This window comes from Lathamus discolor, chromosome W, assembly GCF_037157495.1.
Source record: "Lathamus discolor isolate bLatDis1 chromosome W, bLatDis1.hap1, whole genome shotgun sequence".
In the NCBI taxonomy this organism is placed as follows: Eukaryota; Metazoa; Chordata; class Aves; order Psittaciformes; family Psittacidae; genus Lathamus; species Lathamus discolor.
The window spans coordinates 2,834,515-2,862,372 of NC_088908.1; the positions used below are offsets into that span (position 1 = coordinate 2,834,515).

Consider the following 27,858-nt stretch of genomic DNA (forward strand, 5'->3'; position numbering starts at 1 on the left):
ATGTCGGGCGCCACAAAGAACTGTCGTGGTTTAAGCCCAGCCGGCAACCCAGAACCACGCACCTGCTCGCTCACTACCCCCCCACCTTCCCAGAGGGATGGGGAGGAGAATCAAAAGAATGTAACTCCCATGGGCTGAGATAAGAACATTCCAGTAACTAAGGAATAACACAAAACCACTACTCCTACCACCAATAATAATAATGATAAGGGAAATTACAAGGAAAGAGAATACAACCGCTCACCACCTGTTGACCGATACCCAGCCTGACCCCAGCAATTATCTAACCTTTCCGGGTAAATGCCCCCAGTTTATATACTGGGCATGACATGCTGTGGTATGGAATACCTCTTTGGCTAGTTTGGGTCAGGTGTCCTGTCTCTGCTTCCTCACGGTTTCCCCTCCTCCCTGGCAGAGCAGGAGGCAGGAGACTCAGAAAGGTCCTGATCAGAGTAAACTTTACTTAGCAACAACTAAAAACATCGGTTTTATCAGTGTTTTTCCCAGGCTGAAAGTCAAAAACACAGCACTGCACCAGCTACTAAGAAGTAGAAAAATGACTGCGAATGCTGAACCCAGGACAGTCACGAACCAGAAGATAGAGAAGCCAAGCAGCTGGGATCATTTGCTAGGGAAGTAGGAATTGACAAAGCGATTGCAAAAGAGAAATGAGCCCTTGGCCTTTGGAGGCAGCTTTTGGCAGCTGTGAAGGAAAGTTTTCCCCATAAGGATGATGTTATGAGTCACTCAGCAAGTGGACCACAACAGAGCGGCATCCAGTACCTGAAGGAATCAGCCATTCTAGAGATGATAAACTGGATGACGGGAATGCACCCATAGATCAAGATGAAGTTGAATGTACACGACCCATGTGGCGGAAACTTATACAGTGTGTGCCACCATCATATGCCCACTCATTGGCATCAGTGACCTGGAGAGAGGTAGCTCCACCAACTGTTCATGAATTGAGTCATCAGCTCCAAGTATTTGAAGACAATCTCACCCCTTCCATCACAAGTTGCAGAAACTGCTGAAGGAGAGGGTGAATTGAGCAAGTTTGCAGAGGTGAAAGCCATCCAGCTGGCCTTGGATATTGCTGAACGAGAAAAGTGGCCAGTACTTTAACTCTATACTGACTCATGGATGGTGGCAAATACTCTGTGGGGGTGGTTGCATCAATGGAAGCAGAGCAACTGGCAATGCAGAGGGAAACCCATCTGGGCTGCTGCACTGTGGCAAGATATCGTTGCCTGAGCGCAGAACCTGGTGGTGAATTTTTTTTACCAAAAACTCTTAGTTCCCTTATCATTATTATTACTGGTGGTTGTAGTAGTAGTTTTGTGTTATACCTGTTATTAGACTGTTCTTATCTCAGCCCATGGGGTTTACACTTTTTGATTCTCCTCCCCATCCCCCCTGGGAGCAAAGGGGAAGAAGCAGGGGAAAAGAGAAAGCAGATGCATGTTTTTGAGTTACCAGATGGGCTTAAACCATGACAACAACCTGTTTCTGTTTTGATTTATTGGCTGTTTGGTTTACTCCTCTCTCTCTCTCTTTTATTTCCTTTAATTATATATTTACTGTGAGGCTGAGGCCCTGGCACAGATTGCCCAGAGAAGCTGTGGCTGCCCCATCCCTGGCAGTGTTCAAGGCCAGGCTGGACGGGGCTTGGAGCAACCTGGTCTAGAAGGAGAGTGTCTAGTGGAACGTGTTATAACTAGATGATATTTAAGGTCCCTTCCAACCCAAAACATTCTAACCTGGCCTTGAACTTCATAAAAAACACTGAATTCTTATTATTCTTACTCTCCCATTATGGAGAAAATATAATGACTGTAGTGAGAAAATCTTGTGTCTGAGAAAATGCCATCAGGTTTAGCAGAAATATTTAGATGATTTTTTTTTCCTGCCATTCTTGAGTGTTTTTTTGGGGATTCTATGATTTTAAAAATAATATTCAATCCTCCTGTGGTTCTTTTCTCTCTCTTTGTTCTCCCTTCATCCCTCTGTGTTTCATAACACTAGGGTAAAGTCAGGGCTTGTATATGGTCAGGATCCTGAAATTTAGTGTAAGTGCTAGCTGATTTATAGTAACGGTATGAACTTTCTTGGCCACCTCTGAGAAGATGTTGCTTCTAAGAAATTTTTTTGACTGGCATAAGTAAGAGTGAGTAACAATTAGCTGACAGTTGCCTTGGCTCAGCTGTCATGGTTTAAACCGATCCACACAGCTCGTCCACTCACTCCCCCCCACTTTTCACCCTCTTTCCTCCCTCCCCCACCCCGACCCTCCCCGCTCCCGGAGGGATGGGGAGGAGAATTGAGAAAATGCAACTCCCACGGGTTGAGATAAGAACAGCCCAGTAAATAAGGTATAACACAAATAACTACTGCTACCACCAATGATAATAATGATAAGAGAAAATAACAAGAGAAGAGAATACGATACCACCACCGAACAAGTTCGACCTCCCCCAAAGAGAGACTGTGCCCTTCTGGGTAACTCCCATTTACCTCCCTGGGCATGACGTACTGTGGCATGGAATACCTCTTTGGCTAGCTTGGGTCAGGTTTCCTGTCTCTGCTTCCTCCCGGCCTCCCCTAGTCCCCGGCAGAGCATGAGACTCACAAAGTCATTAACCATAATAAACATTACTTAGCAATAATTAAAAACAATCAGTGTTATCAGCTCTATTCCCAGGCTGGAAGTCAAAACACTTGCACCAGCTACTAAGAAGGAGAAAAATGACTACTAGTAAACCCAGGACACCAGCATTGTGTAAATCTGGTGCAGAAGACTCTTGCACAAGCCATAGTATTTTTCTATTGCTATTCCAGTGTTTTCAAAATAACTCCTCAAACCAATGTATTAGCTATGTAAATTATGGGTTTGCAGGAAAGTTTATAGTATTAGCCATTGAATATTTAAATGAAGCTGCAGTTCTGAAATGAATTTTTTGTTTGGTTTATTTTTATTTTTATGCATACCCCTGAGAAATACTCATTTTCAAAATGTGTACTTATTTGTTGCAGTTGCACAACGCTCAGCCAGACCAATATGAGGCTCCAGATAAAGATTTCATGATTGTGGCCCTTGATTTATTCAGTGGTTTAGCTGAAGGACTTGGAGGCAACATAGAACAGCTAGTGGCTTGCAGCAATATCCTGACACTTTTCTTGGTAATTCAGAAAAATCTGTTTGCCACTGCTGTCCCGGATAACTTCCTCTCCCAATTGTCCCAATTTGATTTCTGTTTTCAGTTTTAGGATTATTCTTAAGACATAGCTGACATTGTTTTGTCACTAATTGAACTATGGTACAATTTTTTTGTTTAAGTATTTATACAAAGAGTTACTACCAGAATGAGTTTTATTATGTTCCTCCTGAACTAACTTCCAGAGTTGGTTATAGGGGATTACAATTCCCCCATCAGGTATCTGAACCCCACCTTCTTTATTTTCCTGTCCTTTTAGATCTTGAATCAATTTTCTATCCTCTTTTGAACACCTAGGTTTAGATTTTTCGATTGTTAGTTTGCCATCAGGGATTAAGGACATGATTTTAGATTGTTCAGCTGCTTGTTTGGCTTCAAAATCGGCCAAATTATTTCCAATTTCCTGATCAGAGTCACCTTGATGTCCTTTACAGTACGTAATAGCTACTTCTTCAGGTAGCTGAACAGCTTCCAGTAATTGTAGAATTTCTGTAGCATGTTTAATCTGTTTCCCTTGTGTGTTGTAAAGTCCTCGTTCTTTCCAGATAGCACCATGTGCATGTACCACACCAAATGCGTATTTAGAATCAGTACAAATATTTATCCTTTGATCTTTAGCGAATTCCAGGGCTCTCATTAATGCTATTATTTCTGCCTTCTGGGCAGAGGTGTTTGCGGGTAAAGCTTTAGCTTCTATTACCTGTGAAGTGGTGGTAACGGCATATCCTGCCTTTCGTTCACCATTTGTCATGAAGCTACTACCATCAGTAAACCAAGAATCAGGATCTTCCAGAGGCTTTTCTTTCAAGTCTGGTCAGCTCGAATATACAGTCTCTATAGTGGCCAAGCAGTCATGCGTTAGTGACCACAATTTCTATATCATCTTGTTCCACAAGGCTGGCCATTCCCAGATACTCCTTATCCCTGTGTCCTGTTCTTCTAGTCTGTTTTTCTTAAAACTATGTCCACTATAACGATTTATCTTGTACAGGAATTCTCAGTATGTTCTCTAGCTGTACTCTACCTTTTTTTTTCTGTGTATCATGCACCTCAGTAATTTTCCATTGCTTCTGTTACAAAGCCATCAAACTTAACATTACTTAGAACTGATTCTAAAGGTTTATATATTCCATTTTGTCATTTTGTGCCCCTCCTTGTCTCAACAGATTGCAGAATTAAATACATATTTTCTGAAAAACATAGCTGAAATGACAGAATGTGCCTGTGGTCCACAGTTTTTGTTAAGATGGTGAGGAAGCTAAAGCTAAGTAGGAAAGAGAGAGAACAGAACAGTTAAGAAATCTGTTTTGATGTATATCATCTGGACTTGAAAGATTTTTTATTAGCTTAAATTCAGAATTGTGTGCCCTATTACTTATCTAGTGTTCTATATTTGACTTCCAATTTGAACAGAAAGGAAACATCAGCACAGCCTGACAATTAGCAACATTGCTTACTAATGGGACCTGGTAACTAAATATGGGAGCCTGCCTTTTTTTCCTCTAGTAGAAAGCTGAAACGGACTTAGCTTAAAGCAGTAGGTGCTGGTCTTGGGGAGTCTGTGCTGTTTATTACTGCATTGCAGTAGAGATCTGTTCTGAGCCTTGTATATACTTTTGTTCCAATTGGATAATTTCTGACAGATTAAGAAGGAACTGAAATCATAATAAGCAAATAAGCAAAAAAGAAAAAGGCAGTATAAATTCTTTAATAAGAGCATTATTTTTCTAGATATGATAGCACCACAACAGAAAACCAGAGTAAGGATTTCTGAATCATGTGTTGAAGTTATTCTTTTCTGAGCTTTTTTGTGCTAAAAATATGTGATTAAAAACTTTAAAACAAATTTTGAAGTGGTGTTCTTTTTATTGGTACATCACAGAATTAGGGGTAAGATATAAAAGCTCAGAGCAGAGGTCAACAAATTTCTTTCAGTCTCTAGAGACTGATGATTTTGCCTCTTTTGCTTTGAGACATGGATCATGTTTGAACATTTTCTTTTTAATCAATTGATAATAGCTTTAGGCTACTTCTCCTTAGTTTCTCCAGTATGTGACATTTATGTCACAGACCTTCCCTTTTCTGTATTGTTACACCATCCTGAAATTATGTAGTGTATATAATGTTGCAATATAATAACATGATTCCTGTCCGTAAGTGTTGTAATATCCCAAGTGTATAAGTCCTTTCAGTGGCTATAAAAATGATGCAAAATTGGCTTTCCTAAGAGCTGTGACTTTGTAGTAGAGCACAGTGTATCCCAGTGTATTGTAAATAAATGGAAGTATCTTTCCTCCTAATGCCCTGGCAGCTCAAAATTAAGATGAGGATTATACTTGTCTAACTACAATTGCTTTTGTAATAAGCAGTTTACTGCTGTTAATTCCCCTCAGGGAAATGTTCTGCTGCTGCTCCAGATGTCTTGGCTAATGTATTTCGTGATGAACTTCTGCCACACATCTTGCCCCTTTTGAAGGAGTTGCTCTTCCATCCCGAATGGGCAGTTAAAGAATCTGGTATCCTTGTTCTTGGAGCAATTGCTGAAGGTAAGGTAACAGTGCATGTCAAGTTGTGGAATTTTTGATTGATTCTAAAGCAGCTCTGTGATTCCTTCTAGGTGAATTTACTTCTGCAAACAAGTATACATCTTTAGCTGACTTGGTTTTAGTGATTAATCTCTACATCTGCTCATTGGTGACTGCAGTTATTTGTTTAATTTTTTAGTTTCAAATCTCTGCATCTTTTGGAGACATAAGGCATAACTTAGTTTCTTTTATTCCTCTCTTTCTTAACTCTGCGGCATATATTTATAGGTTTCTTATAAAGTACTACTTTGATTTTGATATAACAGTAATATTTATTAAATTTGAGCCTTACATTTCATTCATTGTTTTTAGAAATGGAGACCAGTCCTGTGACTTCAGTGCCTTGAGCTGCTTTTTGTGGATGGTTCTCTGATTTAAATGTGATAACTTCCATTTCTTTGTATTTGCTCACAGACTTGGCTTTTTACCCATATTTCCAGCATTCCTGTCCATTTTTGCAAATTTAAGGAATATATTTGGGTCCATGCCTAGATTAACTCTTTTCCTACAGTACATAGTTAACATACATTTTGTTTGTTGCTAGAAAAAATTTTTGTTGATTTTGATTTCAAGTCAAGTAAGGTAAAAGTTTGTACTTCTGGCAAATCTCAGCGTATTACTGCCCTTGCTGACTTGAAGTGTGTAGATTTCTTAAGGAATGCTTTTTAATGATATGGTGATTTGTTATCAAGGCCTAATCTTTCTCTACTTGTTGTCTTGGTCACTCTGACTAGACTGGCATAAGACTTCGAAGCTTTATGAACTAATATTATTTGCATGTTCTTGCTATACTCCATTTAATAAAGCAGAATTTCTGGAGATTGGGGAAGCACTGAAGTAGAAATATAGTTGAAATGAATGTAAATTTGATTGGGAATTTCAGTTATTGTTTATGGTGAGGTTTCTTTTTATGACTTAGCATAAATTAGGTAGAATTATTTGTATAATGTTAAAATCTATTGCTACATGATAGAGGAAGAAAATGCATGCCTTCTAGGAAATAGCAAAAAGTTATATTATGTTTTCTAATTCTTGTACTGTAATATCTTTATTTTTCCTTCTAGGCTGCATGCAGGGTATGATTCCATATCTTCCTGAGCTGATCCCTCACCTTATTCAGTGCCTCTCTAACAAAAAGGCTCTTGTGCGCTCCATTACATGTTGGACTCTTAGTCGCTATGCACACTGGGTAGTTAGTCAACCCCCAGACACATACTTGAAGCCGTTAATGACTGAGTTGCTAAAGCGTATTCTGGATACCAACAAGAGAGTACAAGAAGCTGCCTGCAGGTGAGCAAAAGCTTAAGCAAAAAGCATTATCCATGACACTGCTTTTTCATGGGAAACAAATTTAATGCTTTTATAAACGAATACATGACTGCATTTCTAGCTCTTAATGTATTTTAGTTTTTTCCTTTTAAATTGAAGTAGGTTCAGCTTCTTCTGAAGTAGTCACAAATTACTCCAAATTGAAATAAAATGTATTTCTTTTTACCACTTTGTTTTCAAAATATATGAATCACCAAACTAAACAATCTCTTAAAGTAAAAGAAATTATCTGTATGTGACAGCTGTTTATATTCAATATTTTAAGTTTCATTGACCAGAAATCTGGCTTTTATATGCCCTATGAACAAGGTCAATACTGATGGTAAAAGGAAAACTGTCCTATCATTGCATTAGTGATGTTGTATATATTTAGCTCAGGATTACCAAAACATTTGGGTTGCAGTTATTTCAAGGGATATTCCCTTTCTCTTGAAAGGAGATCCTTGGAGGTAAGATTCCCTTCTCCCACTTGTTTGCTAATATTAAAAAAAAAATGAATGGACACACCATTAATGAAATGGGTGCACCTCTCGTGCAGGAAGTTCAGCAAATAAAGCTTTCATGTGTCAGTTTGTGTGGGGCAGAAGTATATACAGCAGACTGCCAAGGAAGTTTCCTTATAAAGCAGAATTAGATCTGTAACATGTATACATAACAGGTTTTACAGGAATAATTTTAAATTTTGCTTATCACAATATGAGTTGAATCTTTGTGTTCAATCAAAATAGATTGATTTTGTCTCAGTAATACCATTTTGAAAACATACCTTGGATGAATTTGAGAATTAAATACAGCTCTGTGTTTAAACAGAAATGGGTAGTTTGGGGCATTTTGGGGTGGTCTTGTTTTGTTTTTTCCAAGATACTGACTGACCTGTTTGGGGTGGGTTTTTTGTCATTCAGTGCCTTTGCTACTCTAGAAGAGGAGGCTTGTACAGAGCTTGTTCCTTATCTTGCATATATACTTGACACTCTGGTCTTCGCATTTGGTAAATACCAGCATAAAAACCTGCTCATTCTTTATGATGCTATAGGAACTCTAGCAGATTCTGTAGGACATCATCTAAATAAACCAGTGAGTATACCTTATGCACTTGTCATATATTGAAAAACTGGGTAGGTGTTTTTTGTCATGTGCTTTATATGTTATAAAACAAATACTGACCTTTCTGTGTAGGCTTCAATAATAAATATTTGCATGTAAAATACATAGACTGCATGTAATTTTCCCACTACCAAATATGTGGTGGCTTATGAAATGTGCTTCTCATTACTGTGATTTTTTTCCTCATTCTCAGAATTTTTCAACTCAGAGGAGATACATATATCAATATAGATACGAAATGGGATTTTAAAGAAATTGGTGGAATGTGTGTGCTAATTTCTACTGACTTTTTTTTTTTTGTAACCGCTTTCAGTATAGCTAAACTGCTCTGTGTGTCTTTCCAGTGTATTGGAGCACATCATTATTAGAAATTGCTTTATCAGAGAGTGTGACAGATATGCATTTTATATATAAAAACACAGAATCCTTTGGGCAAAGCACAGATAACACACAGGCAAATATAGTGGGTTTTTGTAGTGTACATAAATTCTTTAATAGGATTTGTATGCATGTCATGTATATCTTTGGTTGTTTGTTGTGGTTTAACCCCAGGTGGGAACTAAGTACCACACAGCCACTCGCTAATTCACACTCCCTGCCCAATGGCATGGGGAGGAGAATCAGAAAAAAGGTAAAAACCCACAGGTTGAGATAAAAACAGTTTAATAACTGAAATAAAGTAAAATATAATAATATAATAATAAAAGGAAATAGAGGGAGGAAGGAATAATACACCCCACCATCCCCCTCCACCTCCTAAAAAAAAGCCCATCCCTGAGCAGCGATTGGTCCCTTCCGGCTAATTCCCTCCGGTTTATATACTAAGCATGATGTGATGTGGTATGGAATATCCCTTTGGCTAGTTTGGGTCAGGTGTCCTGTCTCTGCTTCCTACTGGCTTCCCATGCCCTTCCTCACTGGCAGAGCATGAGAGACTGAAAAGTCCTCTATCAGGGTAATTACTACTTAGCAACAACTAAACCACTGGTGTGTTATCAGCACTGTTCTCAGACTAAAGCTGAAACACAGCACTGCACCAGCTACTAAGAAGAAAAATAACTATCCCAGCCAAAACCAGGACAGTATTGAAATTTCCTTTATTTCTCTATAGTGTTTCACATGACATAGACACACTAAAATAAAACAATTTGGGTTGTTGCCATGCAATTTTACTTGCTTTCCAAGATTCCACACCATCAAGTGACATTTTTCTCAATGTCTGTCTGGCCCTGGCCAGCTTCACATTTGATATCACCAGGAGGAGGCTAAATGGGCGCTCCTGGTGATGGTGGGACTTTCTTCAGTCACTTAGAATTTTGTGTCTTTAGACATGGCATTAGCTGGCAGCATGTGTTGGCTCTTTGGATACTTACTGGGAGCAACAGTACTACAGGGATGCTTTGCTTAATGTCCTTGTGACTGACAGCAGTGGTAGGAAAGATGCAACATCTTTATGCAGAATTGTTTAGTGCACCCTTCTGGAGGGACAGAAAATTACTTTCTTCATGGATAGGTAGTTGCTTGAGGAGGTTTCAGGAATTTGAGAGGATAGGGTTGTAGCATCAGGGTAATGAGAGATGGTTGAGAAATAGCAGATGAACAGCCAGATTGCATTGCCGGCAAAAACATTTTCTGTAGGCCCTGAGGCAATCCTATAGATTTGTAACAACCCAGGCAGCTATTAAAAGTTGCTAGACTGAAGCTAAACCTGGAGGAAAAGATTCATTCTGGAAAGGTACTTATGTGACTCAGCAAAAATCTGAAGACATAAATTGTAAAATCTAATACTTCTATATAAATTAGTACTTCAACATATTGCAACAAGGACTAAATTACAATATATCAATTTTCTTTTGCTTAAAAAGTAGAACATATCAATCCTTAATATATCAATTTTCTAACTAGTATGCAATGATGTGTTTCAGTAGCTGATGTATTTTCATCCTAAATAGGAATATATTCAGATGCTAATGCCTCCATTAATCCAGAAGTGGAACATATTGAAGGATGAAGATAAAGATCTCTTTCCTTTATTAGAGGTAAATATTAAAATTTGAATATACTTTATCAACTTCTTTTATGAATTACCCCTATTACTAAAGATGCTCCTCCTAGTAAGTATGACTATAAAAGCTGGTAGTGTTAGGTATCTCCCGTTGCAGAGAAAATATTATGACTGTAGTGAGAAAATCTTGTGACTGAAGAAACGCCATCAGGTTTAGCAGAAATATTTAGAGGGGTTTTTTTGCCATTCTTGAGTGTTTTCTTTGGGATTCTATGATTTTAAAGATAATTTTCAATCCCCCTGTGGTTCTTCTCTCTCTCCTTGTTCTCCCTTCATCCCTCCATTAAAACTGTTATCAAACAGTCTGAAGGTATGAACTATGTAGTCTACTGTCTTTACTTTCCAAGTGTGAAGCAGGAAAACACTTCTAGAGAAATTAGTTTCATAACTCTTGGGTAAAGTCAGGGATTGTACATGGTCAGGATCCTGAAATTTAGTGTAAGTGCTAGCTGATTTATAGTAACGGTATGAACTTTCTTGGCCACCTCTGAGAAGATGTTGCTTCTAAGAAATTTTCTTGACTGGCATAAGTAGGAGTGAGTAACAATTAGCTGACAGTTGCCTTGGCTCAGCTAATTGGTATTGCCTTTCTAGGTTGTTTTTATTTACTTTTGGGTATAATTCACCTCTCCCAAGTAAAAGGTACTTTGGGGCGGTAGGGGAGGTTAGTGTGTCTCTTGCTCTTTTTTTTTTTCTTCTTTATTTTATTCCAGTGCCTGTCGTCAGTTGCTACTGCCTTGCAATCTGGCTTTCTTCCATACTGTGAACCTGTATACCAGCGTTGTGTAAATCTGGTGCAGAAGACTCTTGCACAAGCCATGGTATTTTTCTATTGCTATTCCAGTGTTTTCAAAATAACTCCTCAAACCAATGTATTAGCTATGTAAATTATGGGTTTGCAGGAAAGTTTGTAGTATTAGCCATTGAATATTTAAATGAAGCTGCAGTTCTGAAACTAATTTTTTGTTTGGTTTATTTTTATTTTTATGCATACCCCTGAGAAATACTCATTTTCAAAATGTGTACTTATTTGTTGCAGTTGCACAACGCTCAGCCAGACCAATATGAGGCACCAGATAAAGATTTCATGATTGTGGCCCTTGATTTACTCAGTGGTTTAGCTGAAGGACTTGGAGGCAACATAGAACAGCTAGTGGCTTGCAGCAATATCCTGACATTAATGTACCAATGCATGCAGGTGAGATGAGTAACCTGTTTAATCCAAGGATTTTCTTTCTTAAGGGAATTTGAAACACTTCTAGAATTGTCAGGTTTTTTTCTTCCTCTCTTTAGGATAAAATGCCTGAGGTACGGCAGAGTTCTTTTGCATTGTTAGGTGATCTGACAAAGGCGTGTTTTCAGCATGTTAAGCCTTGCATTGGTATGTTTCTTTTACGTATTAAATAATTAACACATTTTACAAACTGTTAAAGGGGCTGGTTTAGCCATTGTTAAGTTCCCTTTTCTGTGGCATGCCTTCTCATGGTGTTATAAGCTTTCATTTTCCTGGTGTCTGTAGTCTTTTCTCCTTTGAACTGTGTGCTTAAGACATATTGCTCTTTTTGTAGACAGTGCAAAAGTTCATTTTGCTGCTTGATTTTTATAATGTAACATGCTTTCTATTGTACTGGAATACAGCAAAACATGTACTTCGACTTCAATTAGAACAATTGTTTTCTTTGATAAATACTTCTTTTTTCTTTTTTAAAAAACCCATCAGCTTTAAATAGTTGGGGTTTTTTCTTCTACTAGAATCTTTTTTACATATAATTTATGTATATTGAAATTAGAAAACCTGGTTAGGTTTGGTGTTTTTTCTTGTTTTCTTTTTAACTTCAGTAGGGAAGTAGCATCAGTTATACACTTCAGTATTCACTGTCTCTTCCCTCAGATACTCTCGAGATACACTTCACAAATGAATGCCTGGATAGGCTTAGAATTTAAAATTCATTTAGCAGATGCTATAATCTATCTTTGTGACTAGTATTTTATTAAAATTTATTCAAAGCTGTGATTTGCTTTCTAGGATTCATTGTTGTTTGCCACTGGGTTTTTTTTGGGGGGGGTGGAGGGTGGGGTGTTGTGTTTGGTGGGGGGGGGTTGTTGGTTTTGTTGTTTGGTGGGGGGTGTTTGGGGTTTTTTGGCTAGTTTGGGTTTTTTTTTTTAGCACAGCTGAATACATAGCTATCCAGATATGGGGTTTTTTTTTTCTTCCCCCACCCCCAGGAAGGGGAGGAAAAAAAGGCTTCTAGTGTTACGTAAAGCTTATTAGAAATATTTTTAAATCATAGTTTGAAAAGATTTGCATTGATCTGCTTAGGTTGTAAAATTTAGGTTAATCTGATATGTAGCAGAAATAGAACTCTTGTTAATTCTGGTGTAATGCTTTAGAAGAATGCTTACGTGATTTTTTAAACACACACCCCCCTCCCCCATGATCTTACAGTAATGGGACAAGATTGTTGTATTGTGTGATGAGATTTTAAAATGTTGTTCTTTCTAGCTGATTTCATGCCCATTTTGGGAACCAACCTAAACCCGGAATTCATTTCTGTATGTAACAATGCCACCTGGGCAATTGGAGAAATCGCCATCCAGATGGGTAAGTTTTTTAACTTTTTTTTTTCTTTGAATCTTTGCAAATTTAGAATGGTATGTCTGGGTTGTGTTTTTTTCTTAGTTTTTAGTGATACTTACACATTTAAATTTAAATTAAATTTTATATTCTTGTCCTTGACAGTAAATTCAATGTACCAGATCTAAATAGATCATGTATATTAATGGCAATTTTCTTCTGAATGTTTCTTTTTGGCTGTTTCAGGTATAGAGATGCAGCCTTATATTCCAATGGTGTTGCACCAGCTTGTAGAAATAATTAACAGACCCAACACACCAAAGACATTATTAGAGAACACAGGTACCCCAAAACTGCAACATTAATGGTGAAGGGAATTAGAGGGCTGTTTGGTTTTTTTAATAATGATTTCAGGGAGGTTGTGAGTGCTCCATCCCTGGCAGTGTTCAAGGCCAGGTTGGATGAAGCCTTGGGTGGAATGGTTTAGTGTGGGGTGTCCCTGCCCATGGCAGGGGGGTTGGAACTAGATGATCTTGAGGTCCTTTCCAACCCTAACTATTCTATGATTCTATGATTCTAAAAACTGCATAGAACTCACTTTATTGCTATGTATTTGGCTTTTATAAGCAAAACTAAATCTTTTGCAGAAGCTCTTACAAGTCTCAGTCTTGCAACAATGCATCTATCATATATCTAGATTATTAAAGTTATTGCTTTCTCACCTTTATTACATTTTATATTTATCATCTATTGAAATATTCTTCAATTTTATTTATGTATATGACAAATGTATGCAGTGACGCTTAAAGAGTTAGTGGCTTTTCACTGATTTTAATATATGCATGTCCTCACACGTGTATTGCATTTATATGTCAAGTGTTTGAAACAAATGTAATTGGCATATATAAAACAAATAATGAACTTAAATCATGAATTTACAAAAAAATGCACTTTTTAAAGATTAATTTGTAGTAATATGCACAAAAATCTAGATCTGTGATGGCAGTTTAACCACAGCATAACTGAAATTATGTATAACTTCTACTATCTGGTCACTTAAAAAAATTCTGAAAAGTCTAACTGGCATGCTTATTTTTATGTTCTGGCCAGCAGCTTTGCCTTCCAAAATCTCAATTTGGAAGCATCCCCCAAATGTTTTATTGAATCAGAATTTCTGAGGCTTGTTTCTTTTGTGTTTATAGAGGGCATGTTCTGGTATGAAGAGCACCTTCCCTACTTCATCAAAACTTTATTAATAATTTAACAGGTTTCTGGTTAGCTATTTTACCATTTGAGAATCTTTTGACTTTTTTCTGTTTGAAAACTATTTTGTAAGAAAAATGATAGTTTGGTAATTATGCTTGACATAATTGAAAATTGCGTAAATTCAGTTTTAGTTACTTTGTTTTTTTCTCTAAGTATGAGATAAAATGGAGAGAGATTTTTTCAATGCATATTTATCCTCCAGTATTCTCTACATACCAACCCCGTCATTTAGTATGGAAGGTGAACTTGAAGGAAAAATTGCCTAGTTATTTCGTGTATTATAGGTACCGCTTTTTTAAAATATTATTTTGGAGCAAATAATTGCTTGTTACACTGTGGAATAGTATAGCAATAGAAATTCTCTTTCTCCCTGTCCCAACCCCCATCATCTGTACTGATGGATGTATAATACCTATAACTGAGAAGTATCTAGTACTTAAAAGTTTGCCTCCATCACTGCTAGAGAATTTTTTTAAGCATCCAAACACTGACTTTTTTTTTTTTTTTTTAAGCATCTTAATAGTTACTTTAAATGCGGATGCCTAACTGCAGATAAATGTTGAGTGTGGTGTACTTATTATAAGTTTGTTGTGGGATATTGTGCTGCATACATGCCATTGGTATGTGCAAGAGTATTACCGTTTTCTACTTTAGGTTGTTATGTAATGAACTATGAAAACACTTCTATGGAAACATACAAGGACCACCTTAAGTAAAAGTAGTTGCATAGAAAATAATGAGTACATGACAAAAAGTTAAGCTTTGTCAGAAATTACTATTCCTTGTACAGACCTGTGAGAACTTACAGATAAACCTTAAAAGTGTATTTTCATTTGAAAGTGCCACTTCAAATACAGTTTTATAAGTTAGATCTGCCAAAAATTTAAGACACTGAATATTGAAATTTTATAATGTCTGGGCAAAATAGTACATTACCCGTGAGCCACAGCTTTCATGGAATGAGTACATTTCAAACTGCTAGCATATCCTACACTAAACTTTTATTGAAGAAAGCATCACCTGCTTTATTGCATGTTTCATGAACCTGGTCACAAATGCCTGTTAATTAGTGTTGCGTAGTATGTCCCTTGAACGCAGGTTTCCTTTCTTTGCTTCATATAAATCTGCTGGATTTTAGTGTTATTCGTGTATTTTGCTTCAAGTAATCCTGATACATTATTCCTACCTTCTCCTTTTTCTAAAGATTAATCTTTCATGAGTTGAGCAAGCACCATTAAAACACGTTTGCATGATATTTTATTCAGTCTCCCTTAGAACAAAAGGCAACACTACCTAATCATGCAAAGAAGCAGTTTTGTTTGTCATGTGTCCTTATGCTTTTGTATAAAAAGTAAGATTCTTATACAACTTTCATGAGGAAGCTTTTTCTGAACAGGAGAAATATTGGGATTAAAGAACTAATTCTCTGCAGTAGGTTGCTGTGAGTTAGTGACCACTTAAAATTCTCTACAAGATTATGAAGAAAACAAATATTTGGTGCTCTTAGAGAAGTGTTTAATCTATTTATAGTTTATTAGATAGACCACAATATATTCAATGTAAAAGTATGTATAAATGTATTTTTACTGATAGATAGTAAGCCTATTAAAATCTTGATTTCAAAGTACTGAAAAAGTAAAATGCTTAGGACTACTTAATACTAAAACTGAAAATGCTTAATTCCTTTCTGTCAAGCGTATCCATAATAGTACTTTTTATTAAAAATTTTGAAGTGTATGGTAGGTAGATTTACTGTAAGAAATGATTCTGAAGATGGCAGAGTGACTGCTTACATCAGAAAGCCTTTGGATTTTAAATTGTGGATTTTGGTGTTATCTATCTCATTTTCTTCTTTAATTTCTCTTTTACCCTGGAGAGTATACCACATACGTTGCTGCCTCTAATTTAGGGGGTGGTAATAAACAGCACTGGTGAAATCTTATGTTTACTATCATACACAGATTCTGTTGGCTTCTGTTTCTGAGTTATTTGTTGTTTTTTCTTTATTTTTTTCTCCTCCCCCTTCATTTGCTCATGTCTTGGTTGGCGTTTGGTGGTGTATAACCGTGATTGCATTACCTTAGCAATAACAGTTGGTCGTCTTGGTTACGTTTGTCCTCAAGAGGTGGCCCCCATGCTACAGCAGTTTATAAGACCCTGGTGTGTATTATTAAATCTTTATTTTTTAATTCATTTTTCTTCACTTTCTTTCTTCTGTCTCACTTTTAGATATATTTTTGGTTGGTTACAAAGTCTCAATCCTTAATCATTGCCAACCATGTGACTAATCTTGTCCTATCAGGTTTGTGAGGTTTTAGTAGCAATGTCATATATTCTTTATGTTGTGGCTCACAACTAATTTATGCATGGGATAAGATTGTCACATGCTTGTGTGTTAAAGCTTGACTACAAAAGAGCATTTTAAAATCCACCAGAATGATAATACAATGCATGCAAATACTGTAAAATTTAAACTGTGTATTACTTCGGTCTGAGGCTTGAATTGCTGTAAGGAATATGTTTCTAGACTTGCTATGTATAAAGTAGCTTGCTTGCTGCTGTAAAAGTTAAATAACTGTTCTGTAAGTGATATCTGACATAATTCACACTGTGATAGCATTATACGTTCTGCTTTTAATAATGATTGATAGTTTCTATAAATATTTCATATACATGTTTCTTTTGTGTTTAATGGAATGCAGGTCACACTTTCTAACTGTATATAGTGCAACAGGAAAGCAAGAATCTGGAGATGATACCTAATGGGAATATACTAGTAAAGACTGTGCATCAAGTATCTTTCTAAGTGTTCAAAATAATATTTCAGATAATCTTATCAGTGTGACTTATTCCATCAAATGCTGTCATCTAGTTCTGACTTGACAGAATGAAAAAGTAATAGAATTAGCTAAGTTTTGCTCTCCAATTTACTAGGTGCACTTCTCTACGAAACATAAGAGACAATGAGGAAAAGGATTCAGCATTCCGTGGGATATGTACCATGATCTCGGTCAACCCCAGTGGAGTAGTCCAAGTAAGATAAATAAATATATCTTAACTTTTTTCTTTCTTCATGTAAAATTTAGTGAAAGCTGTATATGGAGTACAAAAAAGTTTAGCTTGATGTTGTTTCCTTGTAGTACATGCTGTAGCTGCTTTTTTGATGTCAAGGATGCCGATGTGTTTATATTTTATATTATACATGTCATGATACTTCAGGATTTCTGCTTCAGTAATTATCACTTACGGAAAGGACAGTATTGTTAAATTAATTTTTTGTCTTTTACTTACAAAGAATATATAAACAATGGACTTTGACTGTATTTTGATACTTCTGTCAGTCTTTTCTATGTTGAGGATAGGTATGAAAATACAAGGCAAAAGTTGACATACTAAAACCTGTTTTTCAGGTGCAATCTAGGCTTTTAAAAAAAAGAAACAGAACACAAGCAATAACCACCCCTTCATTCTTAAAACTTAGGTAGGGAAGATTTTGTTTCAACTTTGGATATATTGCCTAAAGAGTCAATACGGCAAGGAAGCCGCATCTCTTTAAAATAAATGGTACATCTCAGGAACAGCGTATGAGCCTCTGCAGCTCCAAGATAACGCTATACCAGTGTAATATTTTCTAAGAGGGAAATGAAGGTGAATTTCCCTCTCCTCTGCCTGGAATCCTTCTTCCCGAAACACAAGAATTGATCCTCTATCATGTTTTGGATTTTTCAGTTTATTTCACTTATCCCTTATTTTGTACTTAGCATTTCCCTCTTCTGCTGTCCATTTGTTCTTTCACACAGCTTAAAGGGAGAGAGTAATTAAGGACAGTCATCATAATCCCAGCTCCTATGGTAGTCGTCCTCTTCACTTCCTATCCAAAAACATGTGCATTATCAACTTAATCATTAAGACTGATGTTTTAATGGTATAGTAGGAGGCAATGCATGACAACAGATTAAATAAACATAGGGATTTTGGGGTGGCTTTAGTTTTGAACCTGTATGATAAACACTATGTGTATCTCAGAAACAACTTCTGGCTCTGCAGAAAGAAATGCAACACTGGCAATACATGAGAGTGAGTTGCAAGTGTGGTCTTGCACTTGTCGATTGCTATTAAGATGATTCTCAAACTCAGTATGTGTACCGAAAGAATTAAGACAAGTGTGGTGTGGGAGGGGAAGAGGTGTTTGTTCGATATGGGGTTTTTCTGAACTGTGGTTTTATTTAATCAAAAAACTGATTAAACAAAGCTATTCCTACACTCAGCTATTTCTATTTCCATACACTTAAGCATACAATAAATTACCATTATTGTTTGAATTAATTGAAAAATAAAGGCATAAAACCAAAAGCAGTTGTGAATTAGGATCAAATACCCTGCATAGTTCATAGAAAAAACGTCAAGCAATGTTTTTAGACCTATAAATTGAGTTTTCTAACCTATATGATTGTTTAATCTTTTTAGGACTTTATTTTTTTTTGTGATGCTGTTGCATCATGGATTAGCCCAAAAGATGATCTCCGAGACATGTTCTGTAAGGTAATGTTTCTAATATGACAGTATATCTGAACTACAATTGTTTTGGATCCTGTTTCTTTGTCGCTTTCTATTTCCACTATTAGCACTTACTGTACTTGTGGTCATGAAGGCTTTCTTGCAAATTCATAAATTTTCAGACAAAGCTTCATAAAAAATCTGAATTTTTACCTATATTTTTTTACGTGCTTTCAGGTTATTCCAAAATTGTTTTCAACAGTGTTGAAAAGCTTGCTTGAGATCTTATTTGAAAGGATAATCATCCTCAAAGATCTTTTCATAATGTCCTGCCTGCTATGTTTTGACTGCATTTGGAAGAACAGGGGGGGTTTATGCCTCCTTTTTCTTTTGAAAGACATCTAGAAAATTGCAAATCATAGAATCATAGAATAGTTAGGGTTGGAAAGGACCTTAGGATCATCTAGTTCTAACCCCCCTGCCATGGGAAGGGGCGCCTCACACTAGACCGTGTTGCCCAAGGCCCTGTCCAACCTGGCCTTGAACACTGCCAGGGATGGAGCATTCACAACTTCTTCCAATGCTATCCTGATCTGTTTATCTTGCTTCAGCTGAAAATAAGATTTTTTGGGGATTGCTTAACCCTCCTCATAATCCCTCTTGGAGAAGCAAGTCTTCAAGAAACTAACGTACAGTGATAGCAAAGAAGACATCCCTAGACAAACTCAATAGAATTTAAGCAAAAAGACTGTTTCCCTTGCATAAAATAAAAAAAAAAAAAAACCCACCCTAAACACTCAAAATAATATGTTGGTTTTGCACTACTGTCTTAGGTTAAAGACCAGAAAAAAATAAATTTATTTCAGTTTCATGAACAAATGCTGTTACTGTTCAGTAGTGTGGCTCCCATCATATGTCATAAAATGAAATCTCTGTTTAGGAAGGTTGCCTGTCAAAAGTTAATAAATCATAGAATACCAGTTTCGAAGGGACCTCAAGAATCATCTGGTCCAACCTTTAACCCTAAACCACGACACCCTCTTAAAGCTAAAACGGAGCATATTTCTAAGTACGACTCATGGGTCAATATTAGCACTTTCTCCTCATTGCTAAGTGTGCATATCAGGAAAGAAGACAGAAATTTGGATCCCATCTTGAGTAGAAAACACAAAAATCTCACTATCCTAGTTAGGGGACTAGTTATCTGCAAAGCTTCAAAGGAACGTCAGGAACAGGAAAGGCATAGCTGTGAGTATTCTCATACTCTGCATCAGCAGAAGGAAACAGGAAATAGGAGCTTAAAAGAAATTCCAGGGTCTGTGGTGATTATCCAAAGCAGTTTCAGTACATCAAAGAATCATGGAATCAGTAGTGTTGGAAGGGACCTCTGGAGATCATCTAGTCCAACACCCCTGCCAAGGAAGGGACACCTAGACCAGGTTACACAGGAACATGTGTGGGTGGGTTTTGAATGTCTTCATAGAAGGAGACTCCACAACCCCCTAGGCAGCCTGTTCCAGTGCTCTGCCACCCTCAACCTAAAGAAGTTCTTCGTCATGTTGAGGCGAAACTTCTTGTGTTTTACTTTATGGCCATTGCTCCTCGTCCTGTCACTGGGCACCACTGAAAAGAGTATGGCACCATCCTCCTGGCACCCACCTCTGAGATATTTATATGCATTAATGAGATCCCCTCTCTGCTCTTCACTAGACTAAGCAGGCACAGTTCCTGCAGTCTCTCCTCATAAGAGAGATGCTTCAGACCCCTTATCATCCTTGTGGCCCTCTGCTGGACCCTCTCCAGTAGCTCCTTGTCTTTCTTGTACTGAGGAGCCCAGAGCTGGACACAGTACTCCAGATGTGGCCTCACCAGGGTCAAGTAGAGGGGGGAGGATCACCTCCCTCGACCTGCTGGCCACAGTCTTCCCAATGCACCCCAGGATACTCTTGGCCTTCCTGGACAAAAGGTCAGAACTGCTGTCTACTAGGTCAGCCCCCAACCTGTACTGGTACTTGGGGTTCTTCCTCCCCAGGTGCAGTACCCTACACTTGCCCTTCTTGAACCTCATGAGGTTCCTCTCCACCCAATTCTCCAGCCTATCAAGGTCCCACTGAATGGTAGCACAGCCTTCAGGTGTATCAGCCACTCCCCCCAGCTTCGTATCATCAGCCAACTTGCTGAGTGTACACTCTAGCCCTTCATCCAGGTCATTGATAAGCAAGTTAAATAAGACTGGACCCAGTATTGATCCCTGCGGAACACCACTGACTACAGGCCAATGACTGGATACTACTCCACTGATCACAACCCTCCGAAGTGTGCCATTCAGCCAGTTTTCAATCCACCTCACTGTCCATTCATCTAACCCACATTTACTAAGTTTACCTACGAGAATGTTATGGGAGACAGTGTCAAAAGTCTTGCTGAAGTTAAGGTAGATAACATCCACTGCTCTCCCCTCGTTGACCCATCCTGCCATGTCATCATAAAAGGCTATTAGATTGGTCAAGCAAGATTTACCCTTGGTTGTGGGAATCGCCGGGAGACGAGCTCATCAGATGATGACCGACTAGTCTCGTTTATTGCTAAGCAGATGGATACTTATATACCTTGCTTGCATGTTTATAGTTTGGTTACAGAGAGATCATTGGCTTACAGCTTTTACATGTTACAAGATCATTGGTTTGTAGCTTCTACATTTTTGCAGCTACACCGTGCACCCCCCCACCATCCTCCTTCTCATGCACTTATCACTTAGTGGCCTTGGCTGTGATTGGTCATAGTATGTTGCTGTTTGCCGGTGTCCTTCATTTCCTCATTATCTGGCGTGAGAGGTTTGCACCATGTTCTACACAGATGTCTTGTTTCAGCTCGTTGATGGGAACGTGACCTTTTGACCTTTTTCGACAAGCCAATCCTCCACACTTGGTGAATTCATGATGACTACATGTCATGAAAGACATATGCAGGGACTAGGAGAGTGAAGGCCTTAAGCCCATTGTAGGAGAGGATCAGGTTCAAGATCATCCAAGGAACCTGAATGCGCACAAGTCCATGGGACCAGATGTAATTCATCCGTGGGTCCTGAGGGAACTGGAGGATAAATTTGCTAAGCTACTGTTCATCATATTTGAAAAATCACGGTAGTGAGGGGAAGTTCCCAGCGACTGGGAAAAAGGAAATATATCCCCCATTTTTAAAAAGGGAAAGTTGAAGACCCGGGGAACTACAGACCAGTCAGTCTCACCTCTGTGCCTGGCAGGATCACAGAGCAGTTTCTCCTGGAAACCATGCACACGAAAAACAACGAGGTGGTTGGTGGCAGCCAACATGTCTTCACTAAGGGCAAATCATGCCTGACCAATTTGGTGACCTTCTGCTATGGGGCTACAGAACGGATGGATAGGGGCAGAGCAACTGACGTCTACCTGGACTCGTGCAAAGAGTTTGGCACTGTCCTGCATGACATCCTTGTCTCTAAACAAGGTGGGCCAATGCCAACCTCAAAGTTCAACAATGTGAGGTGCAAGGTCCTACACCTGGGTCGAGGCAATCCCAGGCACAGCTACAGGTTGGGTGGAGAAGGACTTGGGGGTGGTGGTTGATGAGAAACTGAACGTGAGCTGGCTTCAGTGTGCGCTCGCAGCCCAGAAACCAACCGTATACTGGGCTGCATCAAAAGAAGCATGACCAGCAGGTCAAAGGAGGTGATCCCGCCCCTCTACTCTGCTCTTGTGAGACCCCATAGAACAGTTGGAACAAGTCCAGAGGAGGCCACAAGGATGATCAGGAGCCTGGAGCACCTCCCATACAAAGACAGGCTGAAAAAATTGGGACTGCGCAGCCTGGAGAAGAGAAGGCTGCGTGGTAACCTCATAGCAGCCTTCCAATGTCTGTAGTGGGCCTACATGGGTGTCGGAGAGGGACTCTTCATTAGGGACTGCAGTGATAAGACAAGGGGCAATGGGTTCAAAGTGAAACGGGAGATTTATGTTGGATATAAGGAAGAAATTCTTCCCTGTGAGGGTGGTGAGACACTGGCACAGGTTGCACAGAGAAGCTGTGGCTGCCCCATGCCTGGAAGTGTTCAAGGCCAGGTTGGACAGGGCCTTGAGCAACCTGGTCTAGTGGGAGGTGTCCCTGCCCATGGCAGGGGGGTTTGAACTAGATGATCTTAAGGTCCTTTCCAACCCAAACCATTCTGCAATTCTATGATTCTGTGTTTCTCTCCTGGTCCTTCAGCATTCAGTACATGCTTTAATAATCCATGCTCCTCTTTTTTTAGATTCTTTCCAGGATATCCATGTGGGATCTAATACATTCAAACTAAACACGGTATTTCTTGGTCACTTGGCATAAAGACAGCCTTTCTTTTTAAACTGTATTCTTCTGTACTTTTTGCCGTGCAAGGAAGGAGACAAAGTTTTCTTCAAGTGATGGCATGGAAATTTTTTGGATTACTTCCTCATTAGGGTGACTTTATATGCTAGCTGAATACATGATTACTTTAGTTAAGCTACATGTTTTTCCAACACTGGAGCTGAGAGTGAAAATGCCCCTTCCAAGAGCACTGGTAGATGGGCTGCCAGTGTTGACAACTGATACATATCCTATGAATTGCATCACATTTTATGAAAGCAAAATATCTGAAGACTCTAGCTGAAGCTCACTTGCTAAAACTGCACTGGAAGATGATTTTTAAAAAGTGGTCCTTCTGTTGTACCTGAATATATCTGAAGGGGGCCTCCAAGGATACCAGAGAGGAACTCTTCATCAGGGACTATAGTGATAGGACAAGGGATAATGGTTTTAAACTTAAACAGGGGAACTTCAGGTTAGATATAAGGAAGTTGTTCTTTACTGTGAGGGTGGTGAGGCACTGGAAAAGGTTGCCCAGAGAAGTTGCAAATGCTCCACCCCTGACAGTGTTCAAGGCCGGGTTGGACAGGGCCTTGAGCAACCTGGTCTAGTGTGAGGCATCCCTGCTCATAGCAGGGGGGTTGGAACTAGATGATCTTAAGGTCCTTTCCACCCCTAACCATTCTGTGATTCTATGATCCTTAGATTTTTTTCAGTCATTTCTTTCTTCTCTTCCCCTTTTATGCTGGCTTTTGACTACTGTGTTTAAAAGAACAGATAACTGTTCTTTTGAAGCATAAAAGATTTTAATAGTTTCCTTTTTACTAATAGGTGTCTACAGGTTCCATGGAAAAAACACAGCTCTCACAGCATGCTTTTGTATTTGCTAGAAATTGACAGACATTCGGTCTGTCAAATACTGGTGGTGGCATACATATGCACATATGTATATTTTTATATATGTATAATATAATATGCATTTATGTATAATATAATATGTATTTATATATTTTATACTATTTTGAGTGTGTAGCTATATTCTATATGTCACCCTTAACTGAAATGTTTGGGGTTTGTTTTTTTTCCTTTAAGACAGACATTACTAGACTTCATTTGTTTCTTAGTAACTTTTAAAATATGAAGCTGGGGACTTCAAATGGACAGATGCACAGTCCAGCAGTTTGTGGGTTACTGCATATGTTGCTTGAAATAATGACCATGATTCTACTATTTAATTGTTATCTTGACTTCTGCCCTCCTCCCCCCATTTGTAGATTCTTCATGGATTTAAAAACCAAGTTGGAGATGAGAATTGGAGGCGTTTCTCTGACCAGTTTCCTCTTCCCTTAAAAGAGCGCCTTGCAGCTTACTATGGAGTTTAACCTTATGTGCTGTAGCTGCAGTCCCATAATTAGAGGTAACCACACAAATCTGCCTTGCTAAGGGGGGGGGAAGAGATTCATAGTAGTATAGCAAGATAAGATTGGAAGTGTAGGTGTAAGAAAGTGCTTGTTTACGGTTAATGAGCAAAATTATGATTATAATCCTCAAGCTATCATACTGAACTCACAGGCTCCCTTATGTCTTATGAATTAGTAGATGACGGATGTGGTCTAAGCAGGAATATTTCCCTGGAATAGGAAAGCAAATTTAAGACGCTAGCCATGAGGAGTCAGATACATTCCTAACCACATACTAGATGATCTTTGCACTGAATAAAGGATGTTATGCTAATCTGTAGCTCTACTGACTGTAGAGCTTGATGTTTTGGGGAGGCTGATGTGTTTATTATTGCCACATTCCACTTTATGCACCAATTTAGTATTGTTACAGTTCTGTCTGGAGAATGATTCAACTTCAGCAAAGAATTGTGATTGTGCATTCTAGAATACTTGTATTCTTATACCACCTTGCTTTGTGTGCTATTTGTGCACACTGTATAAAAGCAAAGTTCCCTCTGGTAAAGTAGTGTGATACTGTGAAGAGATTATTATACTACCCAAAAAAGAGGACAAATTAAGTTTATTCATTCAATCATTATATAAATTTGATACTTCCTCTAGAATTTTTGTACTGAAATTGTGAGTGTGAATCATGCAGTTCTGCTTTATTGCTGAATGGGCAAGAGTCAGCCAAAGTTTTGTCAGTCAATGACATAAGAGAATTGCATTTTTGATCTGAATAATGGATTACAATTAAACCAATTTCAAACATTTACGTGCTGATAAATGAGGGAATTTTAATTCTGAAATAAGTGGTGTTTTTCATCCTAATGAAGAGGAATCTGAAGTGGTAAAACTGTCGCTTATCCTCAGTTTGTACTGAGGAGATACTATGACTATCTTGTTTAATCCACCTGAAAGCGAAATTGTTTGGTCAGTAGAAGGTATGTTAATATTTTTTCTCAATGTCATAACTACCTTATAATCTTGTACTAAACCAGGAAAAGCTTGTTAGAATATATAGGACTGCTTTTATCTTAAATGCAAGCTTACCCACGTAGTGGAATTGTCACTGTAGCCTTAAAGTATACAGTGCTGTTTCATGAATAATAATTTATCTGGTATAAATGGGGTCTTTTCTTAAACAGTCTTAAAAGGTAAAATCTAGTCATAGATTCATTTTTAAGTTAAAAGTTTTCACCTACTTCCTAAAAGAAGACAAAATAAGCTCTTTGTTTATGCACTGATCTGTCAGTTAAGGTTCATGGTTAGATTTAATTATACCTCTATCTTTTCTTTTATAGGTCCTTCAGTCTGGGAGACTATGAGGGAGTCTCTGCACCCAGGGAAAATGTTACCCTTTACTGTGGGGAAGGGTAAACCAGTAGGGAATAGAGTACAATCCCAACCCTACTGGGTGGGGTGGGAGGGAAGTGTTGCCGTCACTGTATTAAGTCGATGTTGGGAAATGTTTTAACATCTGGAGCCTTTGTGGGTGGAAATCTGTCTCCTATTACAACTCTGCACTGGATGCGAGGAAGAAGGAAAAAAAAAATTATTAACAAAACAGCACATTCTGGACTATTGTGGGGAATTGTACCAAAATAAGAACCATATAATTGAACCATAGGGATACATAAAGAGGAAAACTATTTTGCACACAATAAAAGAAACCTAAGGATGGGGGTCACAAACTGTAAAAGGCTTTCTTTTTTCTTTTATGTTGTTTTTGTTTCTTTGTTTGTTTTAAGTAAGGGTTTTCTACATTATTTCATCTTGCTTGATGGGATTCCTAGGTGATTTGCATGTTTACGAGTAAGTAAGCAAATTAAGTTAGTACAGTTAAAATGCAGACGTTTGCAGTGTGCAACTTAGAAACCCTGTTGTAAATTCATAATCATAGAGTCATAGAATGGTTAGGGTTGGAAGGGACCTTAAGATCATCTAGTTCCAACCCCCCTGCCGTGGGCAAGGACACCTTCCACTAGACCATGTCACCCAAGGCCCTGTCCAACCTGGCCTTGAACACTGCCAGGGATTAATAAAAGTTAACTTGGACAAAATTAAGCAACCTGCAAGCTGCCAAATGAGTTACTCCTTTCACTTTTGGGGCAAGGGGAGGGACACTTCAAAGGAAAGATTCACATATTAATTTTTACGTTAAAAAAAAAACAACAAACAAGTACCAGATATTTGTTTATTGTACTTAATTAATTTAATTTCTAGTGTAAAGAATTTTTTCTTAACATGCAGTTTAGGGTTCATACATGCATCCTGACTCATAGTAATTTAAATTAGTGGTAAAGTAGAATGCTTGCATCGCATAGGGTGAAATTGGTATACATTTACCTATGTTGTGCCAGTCTTGTGTTGCAGTTCACCACTTCAGTATAGCCCTGCATTTAAAATTCCTTTTCTGAGATTCCGTGGATCTTATTTTTATTAAGAATATAGGTATAAAGTACTGTAGTTAACAATTAGGCCTTGAAACACCTTTCTAGGATCTGTTAAGATTAAGATTGATATTGTATTGTGTGTAACCTGCACAATGTGGAACACTGATATAACTGTGCAAGATATTTGCCTCTGTGCTGTCAGTGTGATGTGCTTTCTGCATGCTTATATGCTAGTGATTCTTAGCAGAATCTCTAAAAAAGTTACATGGTAAGACCCATTAAAGGCTACATAAATGTTAGTTGACACATAAAGACAGTTGTAGAAGTCAGTGGCATGATTGCTATATTTGTGTGTATTCCCACTCAACATATTACCTTTTATGCTTTCTGTTCACAGCATGATCTTAGAGATGTTTAACGGATGTAATGTACTGTATCTACAACGTATTAGCGCATGTTGATAGCCCTTTGTGATGTAGCTAAATGCACAAGGGTAAAAGTTTAAAGCTACAGAGTGAAAGTTGGTTTGGATCCTCTTCATTTCATTTGTTTATCTTTTCTGTTGATGTTCTGGTTTTTTTTCGGTTGTTTTGGGTTTGGTTATTTTTCCCTCTATACTTACATGTATTCCTGTGAATAAACCCTTGTTAACTCTTTACTTTTCTTTCCATGTGTATTTTCTTATGTACTGTGAATGTGTAATCCTAACTGGTACGTTTTGACCTTGTGTTCATCTGAAAGTGGCAAGTCTTTCATTTATATTGCCTAAAGAGTATCCCATGATGATAAAAGAAAATGGAGAGATTTTTAAATCTGCTGGTCAGAGGTGAAGCTGCACTTTTCCATTTTTTCAAGTGCTGCATAATGAGCCTGCAAAACAAAAGTAAGCCATAGCAGCCTTTGTATAGATTTAGTTTCTCACCTTTGCATTGCAAAATTGGATATTGGGTAGCAGTTTGGATGGGAGTTTTTTGGTGGTTTGTGCTTTGTTTGTGAGGTTTTGGGGTTTTGTTTGCTGGTGGGAG

The 27,858-nt window shown here is 38.1% G+C and overlaps 1 protein-coding gene across 1 annotated transcript; it reads left to right on the forward strand.

Annotated features, from left to right (window-relative positions):
• Nucleotides 1-27,491, forward strand: LOC136004301 (transportin-1-like). The gene is made up of 16 exons (XM_065660679.1): nt 1-120; nt 3,034-3,130; nt 5,609-5,761; nt 6,865-7,090; nt 8,032-8,203; nt 10,186-10,272; nt 11,012-11,119; nt 11,338-11,496; nt 11,592-11,679; nt 12,802-12,900; nt 13,120-13,215; nt 16,224-16,299; nt 17,074-17,173; nt 18,607-18,681; nt 24,270-24,412; nt 25,742-27,491. Exons 1-15 carry the CDS (start codon nt 1-3, stop codon nt 24,375-24,377), a joined length of 1,764 nt encoding a protein of 587 aa, XP_065516751.1. The 3' UTR covers nt 24,378-24,412; nt 25,742-27,491.
• Nucleotides 27,492-27,858: the final 367 nt, after the last annotated feature.